General features: G+C 40.6%; 1 protein-coding gene and 1 long non-coding RNA gene across 2 annotated transcripts in view; both read right to left on the bottom strand.

The window, feature by feature from the left end:
* kcnd1 (potassium voltage-gated channel, Shal-related subfamily, member 1) overlaps nucleotides 1-19,774 on the bottom strand; it is an 80,481-nt gene extending 60,707 nt beyond the window's left edge. The window contains exons 1-3 of the mRNA XM_082518968.1: nucleotides 19,684-19,774; nucleotides 8,429-9,642; nucleotides 3,903-4,148 (exon numbers count right to left, since the gene is read on the bottom strand). Coding sequence (XP_082375094.1) covers nucleotides 3,903-4,148; nucleotides 8,429-8,584 — 402 coding nt within the window. The 5' untranslated portion in view covers nucleotides 8,585-9,642; nucleotides 19,684-19,774. The remainder of the gene's footprint in view (nucleotides 1-3,902; nucleotides 4,149-8,428; nucleotides 9,643-19,683) is intronic.
* Nucleotides 19,775-23,852: 4,078 nt separating this feature from the next.
* Nucleotides 23,853-25,649, bottom strand: LOC309697750. Its single transcript, XR_014273899.1, has 3 exons — nucleotides 24,862-25,649; nucleotides 24,160-24,442; nucleotides 23,853-23,995 (listed from the first exon to the last, which is right to left on the bottom strand). It is a non-coding gene; the product is annotated as an uncharacterized lncRNA (long non-coding RNA).
* Between the last annotated feature and the right edge of the window lie 890 nt (nucleotides 25,650-26,539).

The following is a 26,539-nucleotide window of genomic DNA, read 5'->3' as shown; positions in this document are numbered from 1 at the left end:
ACTGATTACTATAATTAGTTACTTTATTACTCAGTTACTTTTAACAAAAATGATACACAACCTGAATACATAATAAAGCGATAGACCTTTCAGCCCAATTCTATTTTTTTCTGCATAATCCATCATATAAAATTGAATCAAATGAAAAGTCTCTTTTTAAAACTTTTTACTTTTAATCTTTTAACTTTATGCATTAAGAAAAAATTTTATTATTTGCAACAGACTTGGAGAAATGTGTTTAACATTTAAACCTATTTTCTGCATATTCCAGCATATAGAATAAAATAATGTTTTGTGTTTGCACTCACTCTTTCAAATAGATGCAAGTGAAACACAGCAGAAAATAAAGAAAATTGAAGATTCAGCAGCACTGAGTCCTGTTGCTCTTAAACCTGTTGTCACCTGTTTAGCAGGATTAGGGCGGGGCAGGTTTGCACCGGTGCCACAGCGGTTATGTCAGTGAGAGGATCCGGGGGTTTCTCTGTGAATTTCACATTCTCATGGCAGCGTGCTCAGCACTCGCTCAGATTTGAAATGTAATTTTTTGCTGTATAAAGACGTTTCGTCCCACAAAGAATGTACAGTGGACACTAATGGTTTTGTCACTTTTTACAGAATCAAACTAGTAATGTGAGTACTTCCAAGCTTAAACGCTGCATGGTCGTACTCTCTCCTGGACTCCATACTGTTGCTGCCACATACGTCGCACGCTCGTACATCATTGTCATGAGACACTCTCACAATCAAAATCCGTTTAGTAACGCAGGATGCTTATGGGAAAGTAGCAGTAATTTAATTACTTTTTTGCAATCGTAATCCCTTACTTTATTGCTTACTTGAAAAAAGTAATCAGATTACAGTAAGCTTTGGTATTGAATATTTAAGTTAGATTCGACGGCACAAAAAGCTGTCAGTTTAAAGAGAGGATGAATATTACGCTACTGTAGATGATTAAGTAAACTGTCTCTTTTGATGAGAGATTTTTTTCCGCTCTCCTGCAGAGCATCACTTTTTTTAAACACCTCTCTGAACCTCCATACAGGGAAGGGGGCATCTTGTTTTGCTCAATGAAATCAACAGCAAACCTTCAGAGTCTGAGAGTTAATAAATATATGAAAATGACCCATCATAGGCTACAAGTTCTAATTTATGAATGACAGTCAGGTTATGGTTGATCTTTTCACTCATGAGTGTGGCTGTTCCTCTCTATCAGCTGACCACAGCAGCTGCATCATCAGTGGCCAACAAAGCCAACAAACCAAGCACACATATTTTTTCAGACATAACAAGGCTTTTGAACTATAGCTTGTGAGACTGCAGCCATGGTGCAAAACTCTGATTCTGTTTTACACAGTGCAGAAAATCCCAAAGCACTGCATGCGTTTAGGCACGTGGAACAATAACAGCATTAACACACAGATGGCTCAGGATCTGACTGAAATAACATTTTGTGTTTTACACAGAGTACATGATGTTAGCTACAACACATAAATTTCAAGCTTGTAAAAAGGAACAGTTTGTAATAAAGCAACTCTCTGCTCTCCAGCTGAGAAACACACGCCTAAAACTTTCCCTTACACTAGTAGTATGATGATCTGGGAACAACACCAACACTACGATATCAGATCGTGCAAGTACTTTACTCTCTGTTTACATTCGGCCTAGTCTGTGGCTGAGAGAGTCATGCCTGATATGTGGAATCTGCACGCTCCATTGGTGACCAGTCCACCCCAGGCTTCATACAACAATGCATGAAAAGTTATAGCAGGCTGACTCTTCTTATCCCTGTGTTATTGCTGTCTTGACCCACCAAAGTTGGTTTGAAGACAGGAACTGACTGCGACTAATCTCACGCCTGGTCCCCGTCTTTAAAGGAGTCACATGAAAAGCAAGTAGGTCGGTCACTGTTGCAATAACTTCGGTCACACAGCTGCCTTTTCTGTAACGTTTGGGAATAATGCTGTGTGGTTTGAGATCAATTGATGGTTTCTTGTAAGGCTAATGGAGTTTAATCATTTATAAATGTGCTACAAGTGAGTCCTCAGTTATCTGCTTTGATATTGAACCACAATAATTCAAAGAAGGGGCATGGTTCAACATCATAAAGGTAAAAATTATTAGAAAATTCAATTCAAGTTTATTTATACAGCGCCAAATCACAACAACAATTGTAAGGTAGATCCTACAATGATACATACAGAGGTAAATCCAACAATCACCCCCTATGAGCACTTTGGCGACAGTGGGAAGGAAAAACTCCCTTTTAACAGGAAGAAACCTCCAGCAGAACCAGGCTCAGGGAGGGGCGGGGCCATCTGCTGTGATTGGTTGGGGTGAGAGAAGGAAGACGGGATAAAAGCCAGATGCTCTCTGGAGAATCTGATGCATCCAGGTTGAGATGGAGCAGAAAGCTGAACTTTGCTTTTCGCCCGAAAAATAGACACAGACTGATGACAGGAATATATATTTTTATAGAGGAGTTTTCATTTTAAGAAACAAAGTACTTTCACCCGGTTTTTACATCATTCTGTGTTAAATGATCACTGTTTCTCTCTGTAGCACCTGCTGCTGGCATTCATGAAAGCTTTTAGCAAGACAAGTAAAATGTAAAGCAGCGAGCAGCTTCTACAGTTTGATCTAGAAGGAGAGTTAATATTCAGTAAATGAGCAAATTTCAGTAAATATCAAACACAAGAATAGAATTTGTCAACTAAAGGACTAAAAATAATTTTGTGGGAAATTGATGAAGACTCAAAGAAAAAAAAAAGAATTTAGATTCCAGAATTTGTTAGAGCTGAATCAACATTTGTGGAAATGATCAGATCTGCCAAATAAGAGGAAATGAACAATTACTCATTCATGAGTCAATGAATGGGTCAGCTATAAAAACGGGGATATAAAAATAAAGTCTGTGCAGACAAGGCTAATAAAAAGGAAAACAAGCTCTGAAGGTGATCTGTTGTGCTGAGAGTGGGCAGGGAACAAAGAGACTTGTTTAAGGCTCGTTAAAGAAATCCCCTACAGAAAGCCGTTGTAAGGAGCTTTCCAAAATCAGGAGCAATAAAAAGGCAAATCAGATTGTATTTGGGCTGCTGCCGTTTCCGAGGGCTCATCACCGCTGTTTTAATGAGTCGAAGTTTGATAATGGGGTTTGAGAGCAGCCCTCGTTAGTCGTCCCCTCAGATCCATCAATGTTTTTACTCTTTAGGCGTTTGGCTGATGATGTTCCCCTCCAGAGAGACTTAATGAGTGCAGAAGCAGAATAACCAGCATTAGAGTCAACCATTAGAAAGAGATAAAAGGTCAAAGGTTCACATAAGTACACTACAAATGATGCAGGCGTTATAAAGTCGTCTAAAAGGACTGCAGTTAAAAGAACATAAAGCTGAAACCTGCTGCCCTCATCATTTGGACTGTTAGAGCTGTAATGAAGCCCAGAGGCTCGATGGAGTCATTGGGCAAGAATATGCAACATTTTGGGGTTTTTAATCCAAAATCTCACTTTTGTCTATAAGGATTGTTCATACCGCACTATTCAGAATATTAAATGGCCATTATTAGACGTTTTAACCCCATTAGATGTGGTTAGCAGACATCCTACTACACCTGATGGTTCAGCAGGCTATTATTACATCCTTTATTTCCTTGATTGTAGACAGTGGCAAAGACTACTGCATACACCATTAGGAGCATTTGACAAACCTGAAAAGCAATAATGTGACTGATGACAACTGAAAATGTGTCCTCTGTTGTTCATAACGGAACAAAATCCAATTTATCTCTTTAACTTGATGAATACCAATCTGTGTATAAGTGGGTTCTCATTTGTGATGCAGTTTGTAACAATTAGTAACATTTTGAACTACAAAGGGGAGGCTTTGTAGAAGAAAGAGTAGGTGTACCTCCATGCAGCAGTCTCCAATGATCTCCGGCACGATGCCGTAGAAGGCCAGCTCTTCGTCAAAGGCCTGGATGCACTCGTGTCGTGGGTAATGGAGCTTTCCTGTGCGGTAAAAGTTCAGAATGTGCCGGAACATCTCGTGATCTCTGTCAAAGAAATATTCCTCTGTGTCCTCGTTGAAGAAAAACTCTTTCTCAGAGGAGCCCAGCAGTGTGTCAGGATAACGGTCCAGGGTGTTCTTCCATGTCTGAAGAAAAAAGGAAAAGAAATAAGAATAGAGGAGTTTTCTCAGGTTCTCATGTACAGTAAGCATCAATCGTCCATCTTTTTATGTTATACCACTTATTCAGATTCAGGTTGCAGGGGCAGCAGCTTAGACCTCCCTCTTACTGACCACCGACTCTAGCTTAACCAGGGAGACACAAAGACATTCCCAAGCCAGCTGAGAGACATGATTCCTGGGGCTTCCTCCCCAGGAGGACATGTCCAAAATACCTTGCTTAAAAGGCATCCAGGAGGCATCCTAGTGAGATGCCTGAACCACCTCAACATGCTTTTTTTTAATGTGAAGGAGTGGTGTCACTACTTTGAGGCCTTCCTGGACACCTCACCCTCCCAGACAAATTTGTTCCTATCCAGTTTTATTCTTTCAGTCACTTCCCTGAGCTTTGAGGTGGTCAGACATTAGCCCCATGGGACCTGATCAGGCACAGCCCAAAGAAGCAGCATGCTGTGAGAGTCAGGTGGGTTGGTGGAGGCCACAGTTACTGAAGCTCGTTCCTGGGACATGCAATTTCGTCCACGGTGTTGCATTGGAAATAACACCCTCAAATAGCAAAAGTATCTAGGCTGCTATAAGCAGTCCGTCAGTGTAAGCAAACTACTTCTGTTTCAAAAAGATCTAAACTTCAGCAGGAAGCAAACAAACTGCCAGATTAGTTTCCGACAACTACATGAAATCGTGCTGCACTGCTATAGCCCACCGACAAACACGTCTGTGGAGAGAAAAGAGGAAAGCTTGTTTTAAAATGCTGCCAGCAGTGAGATCCTGGATGTCAAGGTTTGAGCGTTTAGAGGAATGTTCTGCTTCATTCCCAAGTTGGTAACATTTATTTGAAAATAAATCAAATATAACAAGTCCTTTGAGAAAGTGAAGAACGTGGTAACGACTTCTAAACTGAAGTAACCTTCCCACTGGTGGTTTGGGGCTTAGTGAAGTGACCTGTGTAAAATGTACAAAAGATTCTAAAAATAAAAATCCAAATATCACATTCACATGTGAAAAGCAAAAGTGCTGTTTGAAGGAGGCAGTGAGATGTTAGATGGGAGCAGTGGACTGTCAGTAACTAAAGGTAACGGTGAAGCAGGGCCTTTTTAATACCGCTGCTGTTTTGTTTAGGATTCCATATTAAATGGCAGCATTACTGTAACTTTCTATTTTTACAGCAACTTCAAGCTGCTGCATTTTGTTTTGAAAAATGAGGCCAAAGTCACAAGCTCGACAAGAACTTTCCACTCATTTTGCCACCGCAGCAGAAAGTACGCTGAAAGCTACCCAAATCTATTTTAGTTGTGGAGCCATTTTATTATTATTTCTACCCAAATGCACATCAATGCGCTGATTAGACGTACAGGATTTACAACTTGCTGCCGTGGAAGTAGGAGCGTGGCTGGAACACATCACGGGAGCACGAGTCTCTGGAAATAGTTCTGTAAGTGACAGAGCTCTTAATTTTCCTCCTAGAAAATGTCAAGTGACTGTAACACTTCAACAGATAATGAGTTTTAATAACCTTTAGAGTGTTCTTCTTCATTAAAAAGGACAAATGTACGAATAATTTTAGAGGAAATTAGAAGTTGACCTTTGTAGGACCTGCAAATGGAATTTCAGTCCACTTTGATTTGGGGAGCGTTCACAGCAGGTCCTGATTTCAGTACTGTCGCATTCAATGACTAGAAAACCGACCAACACCATAGGTTGAATTCCATGTTTGAAAGGCTCATATTAAACAACCAAAGCTTCGAATAATGAGGTCTGCATGAAGCCTACAAATAATCCCAAAAGCTGTTCTCTGCTCTAAACGTTCTCTTTCGGAAAGCTGGCTGAAAGCAGGAGGGAAGCGAGCTAAAACGGCATCTTCCAGACAGAGGATGAACTGCACCGAGGCCCAGTTCAAGACAAGTAAGGATTATTTTTAACTGAATCATGCAAATCTACTCCAGAACAGTCCAAGAATAAAAATGTGGAGCTGGGAATATTTCTTTCCTGCTTGCTGTGTTGGAATAACATCCCCCTGCTTAACTGTGTGGATCAGTGCTGTTTTACAGTAATCCCACAACAGTAAACATTCAGGAATAACTGAAGAGTAACTGCTCATAGCCAAAGCATCGTTTTCAAAATGTGAACAAATATAGGCTAATATAGCATACAGCATGATTCAGTTAATACACTGGTTTGTTTTTATGTGAAAGGAAAATAGGTCAACTTTAATGAGAAAAAATAACGACAAATTAAGACCTGCTAACTTAAAACAAACAAAAAGTAATAACTCTAAGAGAGCTGGGAGTCTAATTAAGGTAGTTTTTCTTATCAAAATCCAGGATCACTGAGGACTGTTTTTGTTTTTCACTATTATTATTATTATTATTATCTGATACACTTGCTTTTAATAGACTGTGCTATACAGAAAAAAAAACACTAGGAAGGAGGGGGCACTGAAATGTAACAATGTTGAATTATTATACAATGCATATAAAATTATATAATATATAATAACTGAATGGCATTAACAGAATCTTTGGATCTGCTGTAGTTTATGGAGCTGCTCATCCAACAAACGCAGTGTGTAACAAAGGCTTTGTTGACATCAAAAAGACGCAGCAGGAGGCAGAAACTAATTTAAAAGAAGCACAATTCACCTGAAGAAACTCTGCATTTTCTTGTCATAACAAAGGGAACCTCGCTTAAGACTGAATGTCAGGGAAATAAAGCTGCTTGCTGTAATTGAAACTCACTCACTCATGTTGCACTGCAAAAAATAAATAAATAAATAAATAATTATTGAACTACAGCTGACAACCTGCAAATTTTGCACAGCTGATATTAATATTGGCGTTGTCTACTGCTGGAATTGTGTTTACACATGCAGAAGAGTGCTTTTAAATCTAAAAACCCAAGAAAAAAAAAGAAAAGTTTGATGGAGAACGTGGACACGAGCATAAACACTGCTTATGCACCACAGGCGGTTGATAAACGAGGCCTCTGATTTGTCACGAAGCAACCCGGCATCCCGAGGATTTACATTCATATTGGACAAGCCCACAACGCATAACTTACACCCAGCAGTGACACACACGGGTGGAGGTACGTCCTCTGTAGGGTGGATGTTAAGGCTGCTGAAGCTAAGGGTGGTGGATGTTAAGGATTCATTCATGCGGGACACCAGCAGGACAAACAGGTGTGTTCTGGGCTTCTAATTTCAAACACATGCTACATTCATTAGCTCCTCAGAGACCCAGAAAATAACTCTTCTAGTTATTCATCAGTTATGTACGTAGGAGATTATGAGCATGGCATACATAATGCCAACGTGGTGCCCAGCTCCTCGGCTTTCCTTTCCTCCCAGGGCGACTCTCACATATGAGATTCTTAATGTCAACATTTAATTTAATCTCAACAGTTAAATTTTCTGAAACAGAAAATTATTTACTAAAGAAATATCTGATGATGTTTATACACAATGCTTTGTTAGAGGTTAAGTTTTTATGCATTTCATTTGTCAATTAATCCAAATCGTTTTTATTCAACAACATCAACGTTTTAATTGTTCCATCCTGCTAAATGTAAAAAAAATTTATTTTCTGATTTTTAATTTATTTCAGTTTTTGTTGTTTGCTTGCCGTTTTTTTATTTTTAGGGTTTCATATTGTTTATTGAAAGGTCAAAAAGTCTGTCTTGGTACTCCAACTTCCACTCGTAATTTAAAGGCATGCACGTTAAGTAAAGTGGGAATTTAACTTGGTCCTAGGTGAGAATGTGAGTGGATGGAAGCTCATAACACACAGTAAGTGTCCTTTACACTAAAAACCAATAAAAACAACCTAATATTATATTTCACTTACAGTTTTTATATAAACTTTACAGTCATAGTTTTACTTTTAATCTATTAAGTATGTTTGGGGAGTGTAATAGAAGGCATTGGCCTTGATGACACGCTTACTACATCTTTTCATTCTTGGTTAGGACGATTGAAAAGATCTCCTGGATGATTGAGGATGCATCAAGAAATTGAAAAGATGTTGCTTTTATTTCATGTTTTTAAAATAAAGTCTTCCTTTCTTTTTTATTGTTTTGAGTTCAACCTTTGATGTTCAGTGAAAATAGTGTAAATTTTCTCTTTACATAACTCGAACTTTTCTACAAAGTCAGTCACAAAGCTTTCAACTGTGAAATCACACATTCCTGTAACTTGCAGCCACTTTTTTGAAAGCATTTTTAGAGCACGCTCAGTGGACGCCAGCACCCACCTGGAACCTGACCCCGCTGACGTTGAGGTACAGGATCTCATCCGATCTGGACGAGTTGTCCACTGGAGGTTTGGGCATCGTCTTTTTGGCCAGCGGCAGCCAACCAACTGCCGCCGCCCGTGCAAATGGCAGCCATGTCGCCACGCCGGCTGCCATGTTGTATCAGAGCGCCCACCTGTAGAGTGTGAGAGTTCTTGTCCTCGTCGAAGGAGGGAAGAGCGGATGGAGCTAATGAAATGTTTATTGGCTCGGTTAAAGCCTTGCTCACTTCTTCAGCTGCCCTGATTTCCTTTGGCGGTCTGGGCAGTGAGATGCGAGGTGGTTGGACATGTTGGGGGGGAAGGAAAGGGGAAGGGAGGGGCCAGATTGCAGTTGGGTGTCAAGCCATGAAAAAAAGCTGTAAAGGGGCAGGAAAGCAGATCGATGAACAAGCGTGAGGCCCGTGCTTTTATTTTGTTGCAGTTTGGATGGTCTTCTCGTGACGCCGTCCTTTCTGTTCCTCTCCGTCTGGCCTGCGAGACACTTCTCAGGGTAAATGCTGCTTTTTTAAAATATTTCTCTGTTTCTCTACAAGTTCCTCTCAGTCCTGTTGCTCTAAATAGGATGCACTTCTTGAAAATATGAACTCTCTTGATAGGAAAACATAATTTCTTGAAATCTCAGCAGTCTTAGCACAATAGATTATGTGTAAAATAATAATAAAGTGGTTCTTTGATATTGCCGTCACAGGTTTATTGCTGCGGGGATTTACAAGAAAAGGCAGAAAGATATGAATCCAGGTAGGGAAGCGTTAAAACATTTGTGTCTGGCCTCCTCCCTTTCTCTCGCTCTCTCTCTCTGTCTGACTCTAGCTCTCTCACCCACCCTCTTTCCCTGTGAAGACTGATTTGTTGCAGCACCGCAGCCTTTCAAATTCTTATTAAATTGTGATGATGGTCCCTGAAGTTGCAAGATAGACAGAATCGCCTGTGTTGCCTCCCTCCCTCTAAGTGTTTCTCAGCTGTGGAGATTATGGTTGTGCAGCCTCACTCTTCCTCTTGTTCTCTTTCTGCTCTTGCTTGCTGTTTTCCCCTTTATCTATCTCTGTGTTTTAGTCTCTCCCTCTTATTGAAGTTGCCGGGGCATTAGTGGTGGAGAAAGAGAGACACCAGCTTTGTTTCTGAGTGTAGAAGAGACGTCAGGCGCTCCTTTCTCCATGTCCATGTATGGTTGTCCTGTCAGAAAACACACAAACAGAAAAAGAAGCAGAGAGTGAGAGACAAACCAGGAGGAGAAGGAGAAGGAGGGAAGAGACTGAATTTAGAGAGAAAAGAGGAGGTATGGGTGGGAAAAAGCTGAAGAGAGGTAGGAACTGCAAGGGTCCTTACAGGGAAGAAAGACTTTGTTTTTTTTTGGCGTATTGTACTACAGCCAAGAGTCTTTGTTCCTACTTCTGGAGCTGATTTGTGTGGACTTGGGTAACCAAGTGTCCGGGAATGCAACAGACGTACCGGAACACACAACCTGACCCAAACCACATCAAAGCGTCCAAATCTGATTTAATCAACCTGTTTAATGACCACTGTCAGTTGTTATTAGTCCCATTTGGATGAAGGAGGTCCCTCATCTACCTAACAGACAGCTCAGTAGGCTGATGTTAATCACTGCAATCAGCGGTAAACACAGAGCAACCAAACTATCATCTATCATCATTAACTTGTGAATGGAAGAATGAAAACCACCTCAGAAAGTACCTATTAGAGCCGTTTTAAAATGTGTTACAAAAACAAGCTAAACTATGACAGAAAAAACGGAAAAGCAGAAAAGGTTTTTTTTAAAGAATTTCCGAACTAAGTTAAACACATTTTAAATAATAACACATATAATGCTGGTTTAGACAAACACTCGTTTTATCATTAAATCTAAACGAATCATTTTGATTGAATAGTGGACAGATGTACATCTCATGTCTGTTTATTGATCCTCTTCGTCCTTCTCAAACTTCCCCTGAGGGCTGTACAGCTGAAGCTCCATTCATGTGTTTAAGATGAAGATATAAGGCTTCAGGTTATTAAAGATGTTTTTTATGATGAGACAAGCAGCATATCCTCAGTCTGCAGAGCAAAAACATCGCTGGCCATCTTCCTCCTTCTCTCTCTTTATTTCTCCCACTGCGTTCTTCACTCAATAAAGACACAATAAAGTTTCCTGTGAAACTCCTCACCATCAGATGAAAAGTTATTGTCATGCATTTATTGCATTAAGTCCACAGTGGGAGCAATAAAACCGCTGCTTCCTCAGGTTTGAGTCGAATCACACTGAATCTGCCGTCTTCAGGAAATTTAACCTCTTAAACCCCCAAAACCTTTGTGATGATCAACAAACATTAACTACTTCTGCTCATTGTCATTGAAATGATATCCCAATGATACTAAAAGCAATAGTGAATATGTTTTTTAGTTTTTATCTGTCTGTGCTCTTCATATGGAATTTTTGCCTGCATGCAAAAACGTCTCCTCAAATATGACTTAGAAATCAGACTAAACTAAAACTAAAAATCAAAGTTACAAAGTTACATTATTGTATGCAGTTTTCTTTGTACTACCTTTACTTCTAATTAGTAGAATACTTCCATACTGTAGTATTGTTGCTGTTAGTATTTTAGTAAAACATATTGAGCGCACACACAGTCACCTGCCTGTGGCTGTTATCTGTCCTGCCGCGGTAAAGTCTCCAGTGTGTGTCTGTGATGAATTATGAATACGCTTTCAGCCTGACTAGTTTAGTTTAGCTGCACTGCCTCAGTTACCACTAAGCACATACAATCCACCACAGAGACAGACAGACACACACACACACACACACACGCGCGCGCACACACACAGCTTCCCTGCGCTCAGTGGTGAACGTGCTCCAAGTGGAGCTTTCCATCATCTCAGCAGGAAAGCTTTAACTGAACAGCAACATTCAGTCACTCTGGCATGACGCTTATTTCTTTTCTCTATATTTTCACTGGTAATTTTTATCAAGGCTTAAATGTTACAAATGCGTTTCGCCAAAATGTTGATGAACAAGGAGGTGATATATATACCATATACATTTGCATTAGGGCATTATTGATCTTGAGTCCATGAGTGAATACAGCTTTGATTAGAATGAGGAAAATACTGCTGTGGGTTCAAATGTCTCTTTTTATCAAGTGCTTTTAAATGAGATGCCAAGTGTCCTTCACAAGCATCAACATGTGATGAACTGGAAGTAAAACCTTCCTCCATGTTGCCATCGCCCACTGCATTATGTACTAAAGCCGAAGAGCGCTTTGATGAAATGGCAGCGTCTGACTTCCTGGGAATGATAACAGGTTGGTGTTGTTTTATGTGCAAACTGAATGTCTTCCCTGTGATTCATTTTGTAATTTGAATTAAATGGCCAAGAAAATAGAGGTTAGGTTCTGAAATGGGTATTTCAGGTTAGTTCAGCAGTTTCACTTCCAGAAGAATGTCCTTCAAGTACCACACAAGGTGAGTAATGTCTGTAGTAAACAGCTTAAAAAGCTGAAAGGCTTTCTGTTTCTGGCACGTGTTGGACAGTCTTTTTCCACCTGCAGTTCTTTCCTCAGTCTGCAGGCCTGTAGTAAACCCATCTGCCCATCCTCTCTGTGGGAATCCCTGCTGACATCATGGTTTCTGAGTGAACATTAGATATTTACAGCACCCGCATAATGCCTTTTATCTACAGCCACTGCTCTGGGATTGGCGTTTAGCTCCCATCAAGCAGCTGGTGCTGCACCTCGACCCTTCTGGTAATGTGTTGGCTGCTGGTTTTATGGTTTTATGGTCATTACCACCCAAGAGCTGATTCCCAAAAGTTTGAAAGAGTTTCTACAATTCAAAGAACATAAACAACTGAAGTTTCAGAATAAAAGTCAACATGTTATAGTCCTGCATTTATCTATACAGTGAACTGTGTTCACATGTAATCCATTTCCCCATCAGTCACTGTGTTGTCTGTACAGCTTAAAAGCTTTGAGCAAACCTGAAAGGAGTTCTCCTTTAATGGGATCTGCCTGATTGCTCTTCTACATTCATCTGTTTGTGATTATGAAATGAATCAGCTGAAGTAAACAGATACATTATTCAATAGTGGGACCAGAGGTGTGTTTAGATCAGGTAAAGAGCTTCCATCATTCAGTGGGCTTCCTTTTAAATGTTCAATAACACTTTATAATAAAACCTGCATTCAAATGTCCAATCCCATCCATCCATCCATCATCCATCCCCTTCCTCCCACACAGGTCTGATATGGCAGGCCCAGACATCCATCTGCCCGTCCACATCATCCCAAAGTGATCAAGCAGTGCACCCTCCACTCCATGGTTGTGTTTAGAAACTGTACATAAAACTTGTGACAGAAGTGGTGCCAAAGGGCAGCCCTGCTGGAGTCCAGCACCCGCAGAGTATGAGGCTGACTTGCAATGTAGTTCAGGCTCTCACTACAATCGCACAGATGCAAAGTACTCTGTGCAAACAAGCGCGACAATTCAAAAGCTTCCCCAGAGGACGACCAGAGAAACGCGGTAATATCCGGTCTCCTAGTGTGGAAACACTTGTACACCAGTTGGGTAACGAGCTGCTCCAGTGTAATATTTAACCAAAAAAATAAGCACAATGTTGGAAAATTGTTTGGAAAGAAACTTCTTCATAGACAGATGCATCAGGAAACATGAAACACCACAAGCAGGAGACTTTCATTCAGATCAATATGCAATTTTCTTCTGAACTCCAGCAACTTCTCTCCACGTTCCTGATGCTTCTGATAATACGGTGACTCTGGGTACAATCATCAGGATTTTCATCCCTTTCAGGCAACCTTGTAAAGTAAGCAAAGCAGTTTCTTAACAGAAAAAAATATATCTATTTTTCCAAGTTTCTTTTTTCCAAGGGATATTTTTCCCTTTAGGAAGATCACCTTGTGCTTCACCCTCATACAAACTGCCACAACTAAATAAAGTGTAAACCTTTCAGTAAAACATAAATCTCCTGCATCTGCTCTTCTTCACATAAATTGGTCAATAACAGGAAAACAACAGGTCTCCAATCACTAATCAGCAGAAAACATGCTTCTGATTACTAATCAATAAAGAGAAACCAGGCTGTCTGCTCACAGATCAATAAAATGTCCTCGGGAAGTGCGGTGGGGACTTTTCAGTCTTTCTGATTTTACAATTTTCCTTCTTGTTTTATTGATTGGGGTTTGTTCTTTGTTCAGCTCGTGGTTACATCCTGTTTCTACAGCTGAGTTATTTTATTTTTTATCATTTTAATCTCTTCTTTGATCTATTTTTATGTTACTTTTCTCAAATTAGGATTATTGCTCCTAAAATAAAACTTAGTGTTTCTGCTTAAGGTTACATTTGCGTTGTACAAATGAAGCCTACTTTTATTACACTTTTGGTCATCGGTTCTTCAAAACTGAAGTTTTGCTTTGAAGGATACTATTCCACTTTCAATGTTTTGCATTGTACGGTATTTTTACGGGCATGTATTTGGTATATTTTTGGTTCAGAAACTGTTTTTGTTATCATTTTTGTTAAGTGCTAAGTACTCCCTTATTTTTCCACCTTTACCTGTTCATGTATATACTTTATCATGCTATGATGTAGTGTTGTCATGCTGTTCCATCGTTCACTGCAAATGTTTGTAGAACTTGCCAAAGACCAGACACACGCAAATCTGAGGTCAGTAAACTCAATAAACAGCAGTCCACCCATCCATCCACCCTGACCTCCACCTGTCGTTACTACAGCTCTCAGAGGGTGCTGTTAAAAGCAGTTGTGTTGCCTCACACGACAGCTGGAAAACGCTTACCAAAAATGATTAAATATACATTTTGAGAATTCAGAGATGAAATGAGTTTGTTTTAAATGAAAGGAAAGCTTCTGAAACAGTAGGAGCAGCGTTTCTGCTGGAGTGGAAACTTCTGTTCCCACACAGACACTCACAGAGTGATGGAGGGCAGCACATGGCCGGCCACTCTGAGTGTTTGTGTGAAACCATTAGACGGCCATCACTGAGCAGCGCTTCACTGCGGCCGGCAGACACACACACACACACACACACACACACACACACACACACACACACACACACACACACACACACACACAGTTCAGTACAAGCAAAAAAATACAGCATCTGCACATTGGATATAATGATTAACCGAAAATATGTCAGCTGACAAAAGCAAACAAAAGCGAAATGATCCATCATCCATCAACCCATCTGTTCATCCACCCACCCATCCAACCATTAAGTGCTGCTGAATCACAGTCAGGTGGCAGCAGCATTTTCAGCTCCACCTGGAGGATCCTGAGGATTTCCCAGACCGGATGAGACATATAATCTAACAGCGGGTTCTAGGTCTGCCCCTGGGTCTCCTTCAAAAACTGTAATTGCCCAGAAAACCTGGAAAGTAAGGAGGTCAGGATGCATCCTGATCATGTGGCTCCATGCTCCACTCCTTTACGCACCAACATGCAACCACCCAAAGATCATGAGCACATGTCAGGGTCTAATACTTCAGAAGCTTCACATTCACAGCTGACTCTTTTTAAACATGATCATCATCATAATCTCACCATTTTTCTGATGAGAACACATGAACTTTTATATTAGTATAAACTGCCAACAAATCCAGCTGAAAAGGCCTGAACAGGCTGCTCCTCCTGTCATTAAAATCCCATCATCTTCCTTATTTTTTAAAGAGGATCTAAAGGTACCTCAGTGTGAAATTCACATCAACCCCAACATGTAGCCTGTTTGAGAACCTGTATAATGACAGGAAGAAATGAAAGGATCAGGTGAGCTCCTCCACGCCAGCTTATAAATGCACCACCGTGATGTCAGATATTGGTAAGTTCAAATGGAGAGGAGCACAAGTCTTTATTAAAACGCTTGTTTCAATGTACGTATTGATGTACCGACTACTATCACTGGATTGCTGTGACTCTGATCATGATTTATGATTTATTTCCTCTTTGTTTTGTTTTGTCTGCTTGAGTCTCACCATCTGTACAGATGCTGGCGTTTCCCACCAGAACAGTAACTTAAATTAGCACGGAGCTGCTCACGAATGCAGCGACAGTAGTTTAATAAGAGCTGATGATACCTCCTGACCAGTAGAAGGTGCCAATGTCCTGTTAATACCTGTTGCTGTACCTGATGATTAGCAGCTTGTAATTATGGCTCTGTACGCGGAATAGTTTGCCACATTCGAAGGTCTTCGACTCAAGTTTCTACGTGTATTAGAAGTATTACATGGTACGGGAAGTAGAAGTATAAAAAAGTAGAAGTAAAATATAAAGCTGGCAGAGGTTTGGCCTTTCATGTTGTGCCTGAGAGCCTGGAGCCGGACGATAAACCGGACACACAGAAGATTGCACTTCTACCCTTTGCTGGACCTCCAGTCTTAGAAAAGTTCAGCACATTTTTATTCACCGATGTTTGACAAGGTTGTTGCAAAGTTTGATGAACACTGCTCGTTCAGTTGCACACAGAGCTACCGAAGCTTTGATTCTTTTATTATAGACCTGGAGTTAAATGTATTAGACATTTAATATTTTATTTTCGACCTTTGCTGGCTTTTCCTTTTTTATTTTTAAAGTGAACAACATCAGGGATCATCCGGTATTAAAGCTCCTACAGGTTAACCCAGTCTATGAAGACATTTTTACATCATCTCATGAACAATTTAAAATGTAAATTATTTTATCAATGTTTCCATTCACTGTTGTGTGGAATAATGTTGTTGGCTAATAAAGACAATCAGCAGGTACAAAAAGATGACACTTGAAACTTTGTGGAAAACATATAAAAAGATATTTTCTTCCTATTTTTTCCAAATGACTGCAGCAAACTGTTGCATCTATGTGGAAAACCAAAATGACGCCCATACATTCAAAGACATGTAACAAGGCTGGCAGCTGTTGACTCACTGGTCTTAGCACCTTCATGCTGATTAGCACTTACTGTGAGGTTATTTTATGCTCCAGATTGTTCTCCTACTCTGTGCAGGAGAAGATCATTTAAATTAACAAAAGAAACACGGGGAGGACAGGAGAAAAGTGGTGGGAAAAGGCAGCGTAAATTTTGCATAAATGCACCAGGATGCATGTTATCGGAACATGCAGAGCGCGACTGCACTTTCAGATAACATGCAGCTCCACGCTCACTGCTGAGAGCTGTGTCCATTTTTTGCACAAGGACTGATCTATAGCCGGCTCAGACCATTTAAATCGTACGCATGTGCTATTTTATGTTATTTTCTGTGCCGTTCATTTATATCTAGTGGCTGCTCTAAACTTTTAGCTGACACACAGTTACATCGACTCACTGAGGTGAAGAGCCAGATATGTGTTTGTCCTTAAAATTGACAGATTTGCTTCTTGGTTTGCGCTCTGGCTGCAGCCAGCGTGGCACTGCTTTCACACATCAATGTACCCGCGAGCTTTTTGTTACTAAAGCAGCCACTGTTGGGTTTTTAGTGCGTACTTGACTCACTGAACAATCCAAACCATATGGTATGAACACGTTTCTCTGACAATTCAGATCTTTAACAGCATGTTTACTCCGTGTGCAAATAGCACTGAACACTGACTTTTCATCAGCGAGTTGCACATAAAACATCTGGAAAGGAAACTCTTCTAACAGAAACATGTTGCATGTTAGAGACTGGATTTGAAAACTATTCTGGGTTCTGATATGAAACTTTTTTAGCATGTAGCTAAAGGCTAGATTATACTCTATTGTGGATGCTGGACAGCTGGAGACCCCACGGCCGAGTCACTCCTGTTACATTGTTTGACATCTGCTTGAAGTCTGCTGCCTGATCCGAGTGGACCCTTACTGCCTTGCAGACGTGGAAAGTATGATTCCTTCTTCAAACTAGACCTAACATTACTCCCTGCCTCTAAATATTGACCTTAGGGATGATAGGAGGTTAATGCCAAGCTGTCAAATTTTATTTACGCAATATAAACGTCAAAAGATGCCCTCCACCATCTGAAAAAGATGCGGTGTGACCCGCCACTCTGATATTCACGACTATGGAGGCAAAGCTCCATAGTCGTGAACTTTTCATCTACTAATTGGAAGGTTTGTGGTTCAATTCCTGGCTGCCCCAGTCTGCATACCAAACATCATCTGGCAAGACATTAACCCCATCTCCGATGCACCTGCTGCAGTGTGAATGTTCAATAGAAAGCACTTATGTAGAAAAACTATAGAAAAGCTTTTTGTATGAACGGCTGAATGAGACGAGTGCTCAGGTAAAGTAGAAACGCGCTGTATAAGAACCAGCTTCCTGCATGCTAGAAAATACACAAATCCTTGCTTTATAGAACTGCATTAATTCTTTGCTTTAGTCCATCATGCTAATGTAATGCTCTGTAATTGCATCAAGCTTGCTAATGCATTGCCAGTATTCCTGAAATGAAGACATATGCCATTTTTCTCATTTTCACAGCTCTGATCATCGGCTCGGAAGTCTTCAGCCGTTCCTGCGTGCGTTCCAACACAGTCCGCTCACTTCCACTCACGATGGCAGAGCAACACAAACACACCAGAGCAACATCGCCCAGTACAGCAAAGGCTCTTATCCAGTGGATTAAATGTGCTGCCAAGGAGGAGTTGACCAAACTCGCATTGATTAAGTATTGCATATGTGTCATATCAGGATATCCTGCAGAGTTTCACCAAAAAACTGTTAAAGTAAAAGCACATCACAGCCTGTGTTCCTCTTTCACTGTAAAACCTCGAGTGAAATTTGTTTAGCTACCAAAGTGTGCCCGCGCATTAAAAAGCAACCTTAAAACCAGTTAAAGGCCTGTGCAGCATCACATTAGCTATGAACTGGCATAGATTGAATTTGAAGACGTTTCACATTCGATTATTTACCGTCTGCTTCTCAGCTGACTGCTGAGAAACAGACCGACTGCGTCACTGACACAAATCAGGACCAGCTACCATGAAACAGTCTGATAACACAGTGACTTCACAACAATCTTCATCTTTGATAAGAACAAAAAAAACATTTATTTAGCCTAAAATGTTTATTTTCTTAAAGAACGTTGTGCTAGAAACGACAGTGTCCACATTTAGGAAACCACAGAGCCTTACAGGGGAAAAGGATATTTTTCACTTTCCCTTATTGGGCGAAACAGAAAATGCCACAAATGCTCTGCGGAGTACAAAATAGTCATTAATCTGCAGATGAAATTAGTCCCCAAGAATGCACTGTTTACTTGAGCGGCTGTTTCAGAATAAAAACATCAACTTTTACATGAGTGAGGTGTTTTTAAAGATGTACACCTCTCGTAATGGATTGAAGCCAGACGTGAGGCCACAAAGTATCAAGACTACAAAAGACGTTCGAGCGTGCAATGGCATCAAAAATTCTTGACTTGCACGATTTGAATCTTTCCTATCGACTCTCAATGAAACTTTAGAAGGTAAAAAAAGACAATAAGTGAGTTAGGAAGCCTCCAACTCCCTTTTGGAGGTTTAAAGAGTTTCAGGACTGCAGAAGCAGGAGGTGTGTGAATATTAATGAGCACAGTGTGTGCACATGTATGTGTGTGCACGCATGCATATGACAAGTGTTCAAGCGGCAGGTGTGTGTCTGTGTGTGTATGCGAGACTGCTAACCACTGTTAATAGCAAACACACAGAACTTCATCACTAATTCATACAGCTGGATTACGTCAACCTCAACACGCAGGCGCGCACACACACACACACACACACACACACACAAAGGAAAATTATCCACATTTATCTGCTTCTATCTTCTATCTAAATCTTAATCTTGAGGCTTTGTCTTAATTATTTGTCATAAATTGGTGAACTTGCTGTCTCCTGTTTATCCCAAACACCTCAAACCTTTCTTTTCTATTCTTTTCTATTCTGTTTTATTCAGTTCTATTCTTCCTCCCTCGTCCTGTTCTGCTCTTTTCCATCTACAGTTTTTAGTCACAAATGCCACTTTTTTCTTCTTTGCTCCTCTTTATTCCAAGTTTTCTACTCTGATTTTATTCTCTTCACCTCCTCGCTCCAAACTCTTACTCACCCCCTCCCACCCCCCACCCCTCTCCACCCCCACCCCTCTCCACCACGCCATCCCGTCCCGCTCCTCTTCCTCCACTCGACTTTTCCACTCCCTTCTTATTCTATTCTCAGCAGTGGTAGCGGTGTATCTGGAGCAGTTTCCATCCTACTTACCACAGCTGCTGGTGCTGGTGCGGCTGCTGCTGATGAAGGTGAAGAGTAAGGCGAGGAGGAAGAGGAGGCAGGTTTTCCAGGTGAAACCACTGTGGACGGATGCAGGAGGACAGAAGAAGAAGAATAAAAAAGAAGAAGAAGTAGGAGGAAGAAGAGGAGGAGTGTTGTTTTACTGTCTCAGATCTGTCCTGCTCTGCTGCCGCGGCAACAACCACATCTCCTGTCATCCCTCTCTGTCTCACTCTCTCTTTCTCTCTCTCTCTCTCTCTCTCTCTCCCTCTCTCTTTCTCTCTCTCTCTCTCTCCCTCTCTCTTTCACTCTCTCTCTCTCTCTCTCTGTGGCTCCACCTCCTGTTTCCTGCTCGACCCTCCCCCTGTCTCCTTTTTGTTTTCTCACTCTCCTCTCTCTCTCTCTCTGTTCGTTGTCATTTCTTGCTCTCTTCCTCGTGTCCCTCCCTTTTCTCATCACACACACACACACACACACACACACACACACACACACACACACACACACACTGCTCTACATTAAACAGACTGATGGGAGTTTCATGTTGGAAGGAGAGAGAGAGAGAAAAATGGACAGAGAGAGGGGGGGGAGGAAAATTACAACTTCTGATGTAAAGTGTTCAGATTACATTACAAAATCTTTCATATCATTATCAAAGAAAAACCCTCATCGAACATACAGTGCAATAAAGTTGCAATTTAAAAACACTATTTATAAGGAAAAAATGTATATTTGTTATTAGAACGACACTTAAAATTACAGCGTTTGTGTAATAGAGACTATTCTATACTCCAAATTCTAGCACGTGCTCTGCATGCAAACTTATTTCTTTGTTAAATTACTAACTTTATTTTCACTTTAAAAACATAAACGTAGCTATGACCTTTATTCTTTATGGTGTCAATTTTAATTACTTGTGACAATTTTATTTTAAAAAAACAGAGAGGTGTTACATGTTCGTTGGGGTTGTAATGGGGCAGATTTTAGGGATGTGTCATGAATGGAGTCTTTGTTTGTTTTTATAATGACTATTTTCTGTAACTTTACCTCTTGAGATACTTTCACACCACCTGATTCTGAGAACTTCAATCTAAATATTATAAATTAACATAATTGCATTTAACTGGCAACTGATGCAATATAATCTCTATTGATTTATTCAAAAGTAATTTACTTACAAAAGTTAAAACTTTACATTGTGAAACCTTACACAGCATTATTTTTAGGCAATATTGAAACGGACAATATTCCAATAATGTTCCATTACACAACACACTGTTGTGACTTTTCATGCACAGTGACATGATGACATTGACTTTACATAGATCTGATATTTTACCCTGACTAATGCTTTGGTGAAATTACAGTTTTAACCCAGGTAAGATTTTTTTCACATATTTAAAATTTTATTTCCATATTAATTCTCAAAATATCTTTTTTTTCCTACATATCCTACAATGACCATCTGCAGCCCATTCAAACATCACGACTACATGAGGATCCATATAAGTAGAGCATCTGACAATACTCAGTACGACTTTAAGTTGCAGTCATGTGTAATCTATTGACACAAAGTACAGAAGTTTTTAATTCAAGTTTGAATGTAGCAGGTTTCCTTGAATCATCTTAAGGGTCGGGTTTCGTTTGTTCCCTTAGACACTTGAAGGTAACACAATCAGCTTAAACACTTAATCAGACAAAACACTGTCCATACGCGCAAACACCCACACAGCCGGACACTGGAGCTGTGCACTAAAACATTTAAAGAGCCAGTGAGCTGTCCTGATGACAAAGCAAACCATGTGTTTTTCTGTATTTTGCTTTTTAGATTAAATGTGGAGCTGAGAATTAGAAGAGTTGGTCCCCTTCAAAGTATTTCTCCTACTACCTGTTAATCATCTTTGCATCACAGATATTGATCCATCCATTTGCTTCCCCATAAGAGTTTTTCTCTAATATCAATGTTCAGTTCTTCCTGGAGGACCTCAGGGCACTCCCAGGCAAAATGAGATACAACCATTCCTGCAAGTCTGCCTCAGGATGCCCTCCTAGTTGGGGTGCCTGGAAAGCCTCACAGGGGAGGAGGCATTTGGATCAGATGCCCCAAACATCTTAAACTCAAAGTGTAGTCTGAACTTGCTCTGGATGTCCAAGATCCCCCTCACTGTTAATCTCTAAGGCTCAGTCCAATCATCCTGAGAAGGAAACTCCTTTCAGCTACTTCACCTCATCCTTGAGATCATTACCAAGAGCTGATGACCAAAGGTAAGAGTTACAGCAACTGATAAATCAACAAGCTTTACCTCTGAAGTCTCTCTGTTTGTGAAGTTCAAAAGACTGCATGCAGTTGTGTGAAAAACTAAATGTGTCACATGAGAGTTTGTAGATCCACTTATATCAGCATTTGAGTTAAAGTAATTGTTTTCTGTATGACTTTATCAGTCTGTCACATTTTTGTTGAGGACTAAGGAGAAATATGCAATGACCAAGATGAGGTTTTTTACTGGCAACCCTTCAACACGAGCCATATTTGTTCAGTGTTCTTCTAATTATGCGATCATGAACTTTAAAATCTAACAAAACTGAGACCTTTAAAGACTGAGATGGTCTGATCTTGGGATGAATCTGCTGGGACACCGACTCACGGGAAGAGCATTGTGTTAACACAAATAAATGATCCAACTTAGCAAAGCTTCTGCTTTTACCGGGGGTCACACTTGCTGATGATTACTTAATAGAGGCTATTTGATTAGTAGCACATGGCTGCTACTTACCCTCTTAATTTCTACGGAAGCAGGAAGAGTTTACTAAGTTTTCCAGGACTGAACAAAATCCTGTGTTTAAACTTTCTTTTTCGCATCACTGTAGGTATAAATCTTATCTTGAATATACAATGATTTGATGGGTTACAACAGGGGTGGGGGAAGTCCAGGCCTCAAGGGCCAGTGTCCTGCAGGTTTTAGATCTCACCCTGGGTCAACACACCTGAATCAAATGATTAGTTCATTACCAGCCTCTGGAGAACTTCGAGACATGTTGAGGAGGTCATTTAGACATTTACAGTTTTTCTCAGTTGCTTTGGTGCATTTCTCACAACAGAATTGATCTCTGCACCACTACTAAGGCTCTTCTCAAAACAGTTAGTGCAAACTGCAAAACATGGTGGATAACTTGCAAAACTGAGTCACTTCATCAAAAAGAAAAGTCAGTTGTTCAAAAGCAAGTCCCTTAATCAAAACAGATCATATATTCATCAAAAGCAAGTACTTATATCAATCAAAGTGTCAGGGCGTCACAATTACAAGTCATTACACCAGCACCTTTGGTCACAAAATCAAATGGTTTGAACATGTTCTCATTGTGACGGATTTCTTTGTAGGTGCTTCCCAATGACATGTCAAGTCTGGACAGCATGCACGGCATGTTGAAAACCATTAATTGTAAAGGAAAATCAAGACACTTCATATGCACTCTTGATAATATTTAATTGAAACTGTTCACAGCATTGTGCAACTGGGGAAATACAGTAAATCAAACATTTTACAGCAAACATAAACTCACTTAGACAGTAAACCTTACTGCAGTAGTTATGAAACAAAAAACAAACAAACTGAAAAACAGACACTGCTGCATATCAATCATTGATATCTAGATGCTCCCATCTGTCTGCCCACATATTTGCATCAACATCACAGCGAATGTCAGCTCTATTGATGCATCGGGGAAAGTATCTTCTGGAGTGTCGAATCCACCCTCTGCAGGACTCTGCTGTGATGTCATCACAAGCTGCATCCATAGCTGCTAGCAGGGTCATTTGGGTATGTGGATGCCTGTCGTATACCTTCCACCTCCAGGAAGAGAAAAACTCCTCAATTGGATTTAGGAATGGAGTGTAAGGAGGAAGAAACTCCATAAGCATCCTGTCGTGTGCTGCAAACCACTGCCTGACTACAGCAGAGTGATGGAAGCTAACATTATCCCAAACCACTACATACATTGTCCGATTGTCACCAGGATCATCCCTTTCATTTTGTGGGATTAGGTCCCTATAAAGAGCGTCCAGAAAAGCCAACAGGGGTTGTGTATTGTATGCACCAATACGAGGAATATGGGTGTGAACGCCATTTTCTGAGATTGCTGCACACATCGTAATATTTCCTCCTCGTTGGCCTGGGACATCAATGGTGGCTCTTTCGCCAATGTGATTTCGTCCACGCCGTCTGCCTTTTGCGAGATTGAATCCCGCTTCGTCAAGATATACAAATGTGTGCAGGGGTTCCCTGGCCTCCAATTCCAGGATACGCTATCCAAAGGATGAGACTAAAAAAGTCTGTAATGGTCCATTTGGCACAACAGATTGTACAGTTTGAACTGTGAATAGGATTACAGTAACATGCATAAATGTAAGTGCAGTACATGGCCTAAACTTTTACAGTAAACAGAGGTACATATGCAAACATGTTTTACCTGTACATACTGGTGACGGCGCTCCTTCACTCGATCACTGTTCTGTTCAAATGGTACTTTGTACAATTGCTTCATGGACATTTCATTCCGTCTGAGGACTCTGTCTATGGTGGAAATTGATATTGACTGAATATTTCCGAAGATGGTGTCATCTTCTACGACAGTTCTTTGTATTTCTCTCAGTCTCAAAGCGTTGTTTGCAGCCACCATTGCACAAATTCTTTCCTCTTGCTGCGGAGTCAAAAGTGGACCTCGTCCACCTCTTCTAGGTTGTCTGGCAGTCCTTTAAGCGCAAACACGCTTACAGTAATTGTTACAGGACTATCATTCAAAACTCCTTTCTTTACAGCATTACTGTATTGTACCACAGCACACTATGCCACACCTGGGCCAAGTCTGCGCTTCAGTTACAGTACGTCTATACTGTATGTAAAGATCTATAAGGTCATGTCCTAATGCAAGTCTCCTGTATGACTATGAAAGTGCAGAGCAAATTAGTTTGTGCTGAATAACTACATTACAGTATGCTCGCCTGTTTTCCCGATGAAATGTCTGAATAATGGAACTTACAGTAGTTCTCCCAACATTTGGCTGCACCCTTCGACCAGCCTCGGCCATTGTGAGGCCATGGTTTATCACATGATCCACAAGTGTTGCCCTGATTTCGTCAGGGACGTGTCTATGTGGTTGGCCTCTTCTTACCCGGTTTTGTCCTCGTCCTCCACCGATCCTCACCCCTCTTCCACAAGGCTGACGTTCCATGTTCTGCAGTTTTGTAGATTCAGTATGCACCTCATGCCAATCCTGTCTGTTGGTTTACATTATATATATACTTGTAGAGTAGGGGATACTGTAACGCGATTCACCCGTGACTGGGTAGAAGAGGCTTTTCATTGGTTGCAAGTAAGAGTAACACACACCAATTTTCATTAGTGTGAGATAAGGTTCACCTGAGAAAAGTAATTTATGGAGATTTTCATGGAAACTCCTTAAAAGTAGGGTTTTCAAAATGGGTGTACAAATTGTTTGACAAGATGTTCAACAATTTTGAGTGCACTGACACAAGCAATGAAATGAAGACTATTAGTTGTAAGGACAATGACTATTCAGCCGGTACAAGTATAAATAATTGTGACATTCATGATAAAAGCAAGGAGATAGTGATGAATAGCAAGTCAAAAGTGACCATTCTTTAGATATTTGTACTTACTCAACTGCTTCATGTCCAAAGGCATTTGCCGAAATGAACATGAAACCGCCACAAGGTTGTGCCAAAACGACTACATGTTGTGAAGGTTGAACTGACTATTGTGCAAAGTTTAATTCTGTTGTGAGAAATGCACCAAAGCAACTGAGAAAAACTGTAAATCAGCTGTGTTGGATCAAGGACACATCTGCAGGACACTGGCCCTTGAGGCCTGGAGTTCCCGCACTCCTAGCTTACAACAGTGTACCCAACACCCTGTGAGATCCCTTTGGTTACAATCAGAATGCTCTTCGCCAATAGTTCAGATGTGGGTCCAGCTACACACTTTTGTCAGTCGCCCAGTCTGTTGTTTCTTGGGGAGCGCTATGCACTCAAGGCCTGCTCATGAGGAGCTCCCCTTCCGGCTCCCAGGGTCCCTGTTTCCTATCCAGGGAACGTTTTCAAGGTTCTGGGGATACCTCTAAGTCTGTCCCGTTAGCTGGCATCAGTTTGCTTTGGGAGACCATACAAAGTCTACTGTCCCAGAATACATTTGAGTGAGCAGTACACTACAAATATCATAAAATGACAAATTTAAAGTGAGAAATAAATAAAAAACTAAAGTTAATTCAAACATGAGGCAGCAACATGTTTGAAAGTGTGAGTGCAGCAGGTTTACACCCCCACACTGACAACTCACTCCATCACGATTAAAGAGACAACATGCACACCCGCACATATACACACTTCAATTACAACTAAATAATGAATGTGAAGCAAAAAAACATCTTGGTCAGCTGCCACTCACGGTGTCATCACAGACACACAAACCTAAAGACACATCTTCAGACCAGCTGGATGTCTAAAATAAAATAAAATGTTGTGTGACATACACAAAACATTTTTATTGTAAAGCCTGACTGAGTGAAGCTTCACAGGGTCAGATCACACAAATCATTGCATCTTTGACCGAGAGGCTTCTTGGATGTTTTTCACATCTACACGACCCTGAGACACAGCAACTCCTTAGTGTTAACACTGTAACTCGCTCTGCTGCCCTTCAGGGTTTTTCTGCGATACTCATTTTGTGATATCTTTGCTTTTACTTTGCACTGAGAAGACCAACAAAGACCTTTGTGTTTTTTAGGGGTTTTGTACAGAATTCAAGCTCTTGCCACACATGCTTTTGTTTCA

The sequence above is a fragment of the Aulonocara stuartgranti genome (genome assembly GCF_965226115.1).
Source record: "Aulonocara stuartgranti genome assembly, chromosome: 20".
Classification (NCBI taxonomy): domain Eukaryota; kingdom Metazoa; phylum Chordata; class Actinopteri; order Cichliformes; family Cichlidae; genus Aulonocara; species Aulonocara stuartgranti.
The sequence above is the reverse complement of the archived record's forward strand: the minus strand, read 5'-3'. Positions and strand labels throughout refer to the sequence as shown.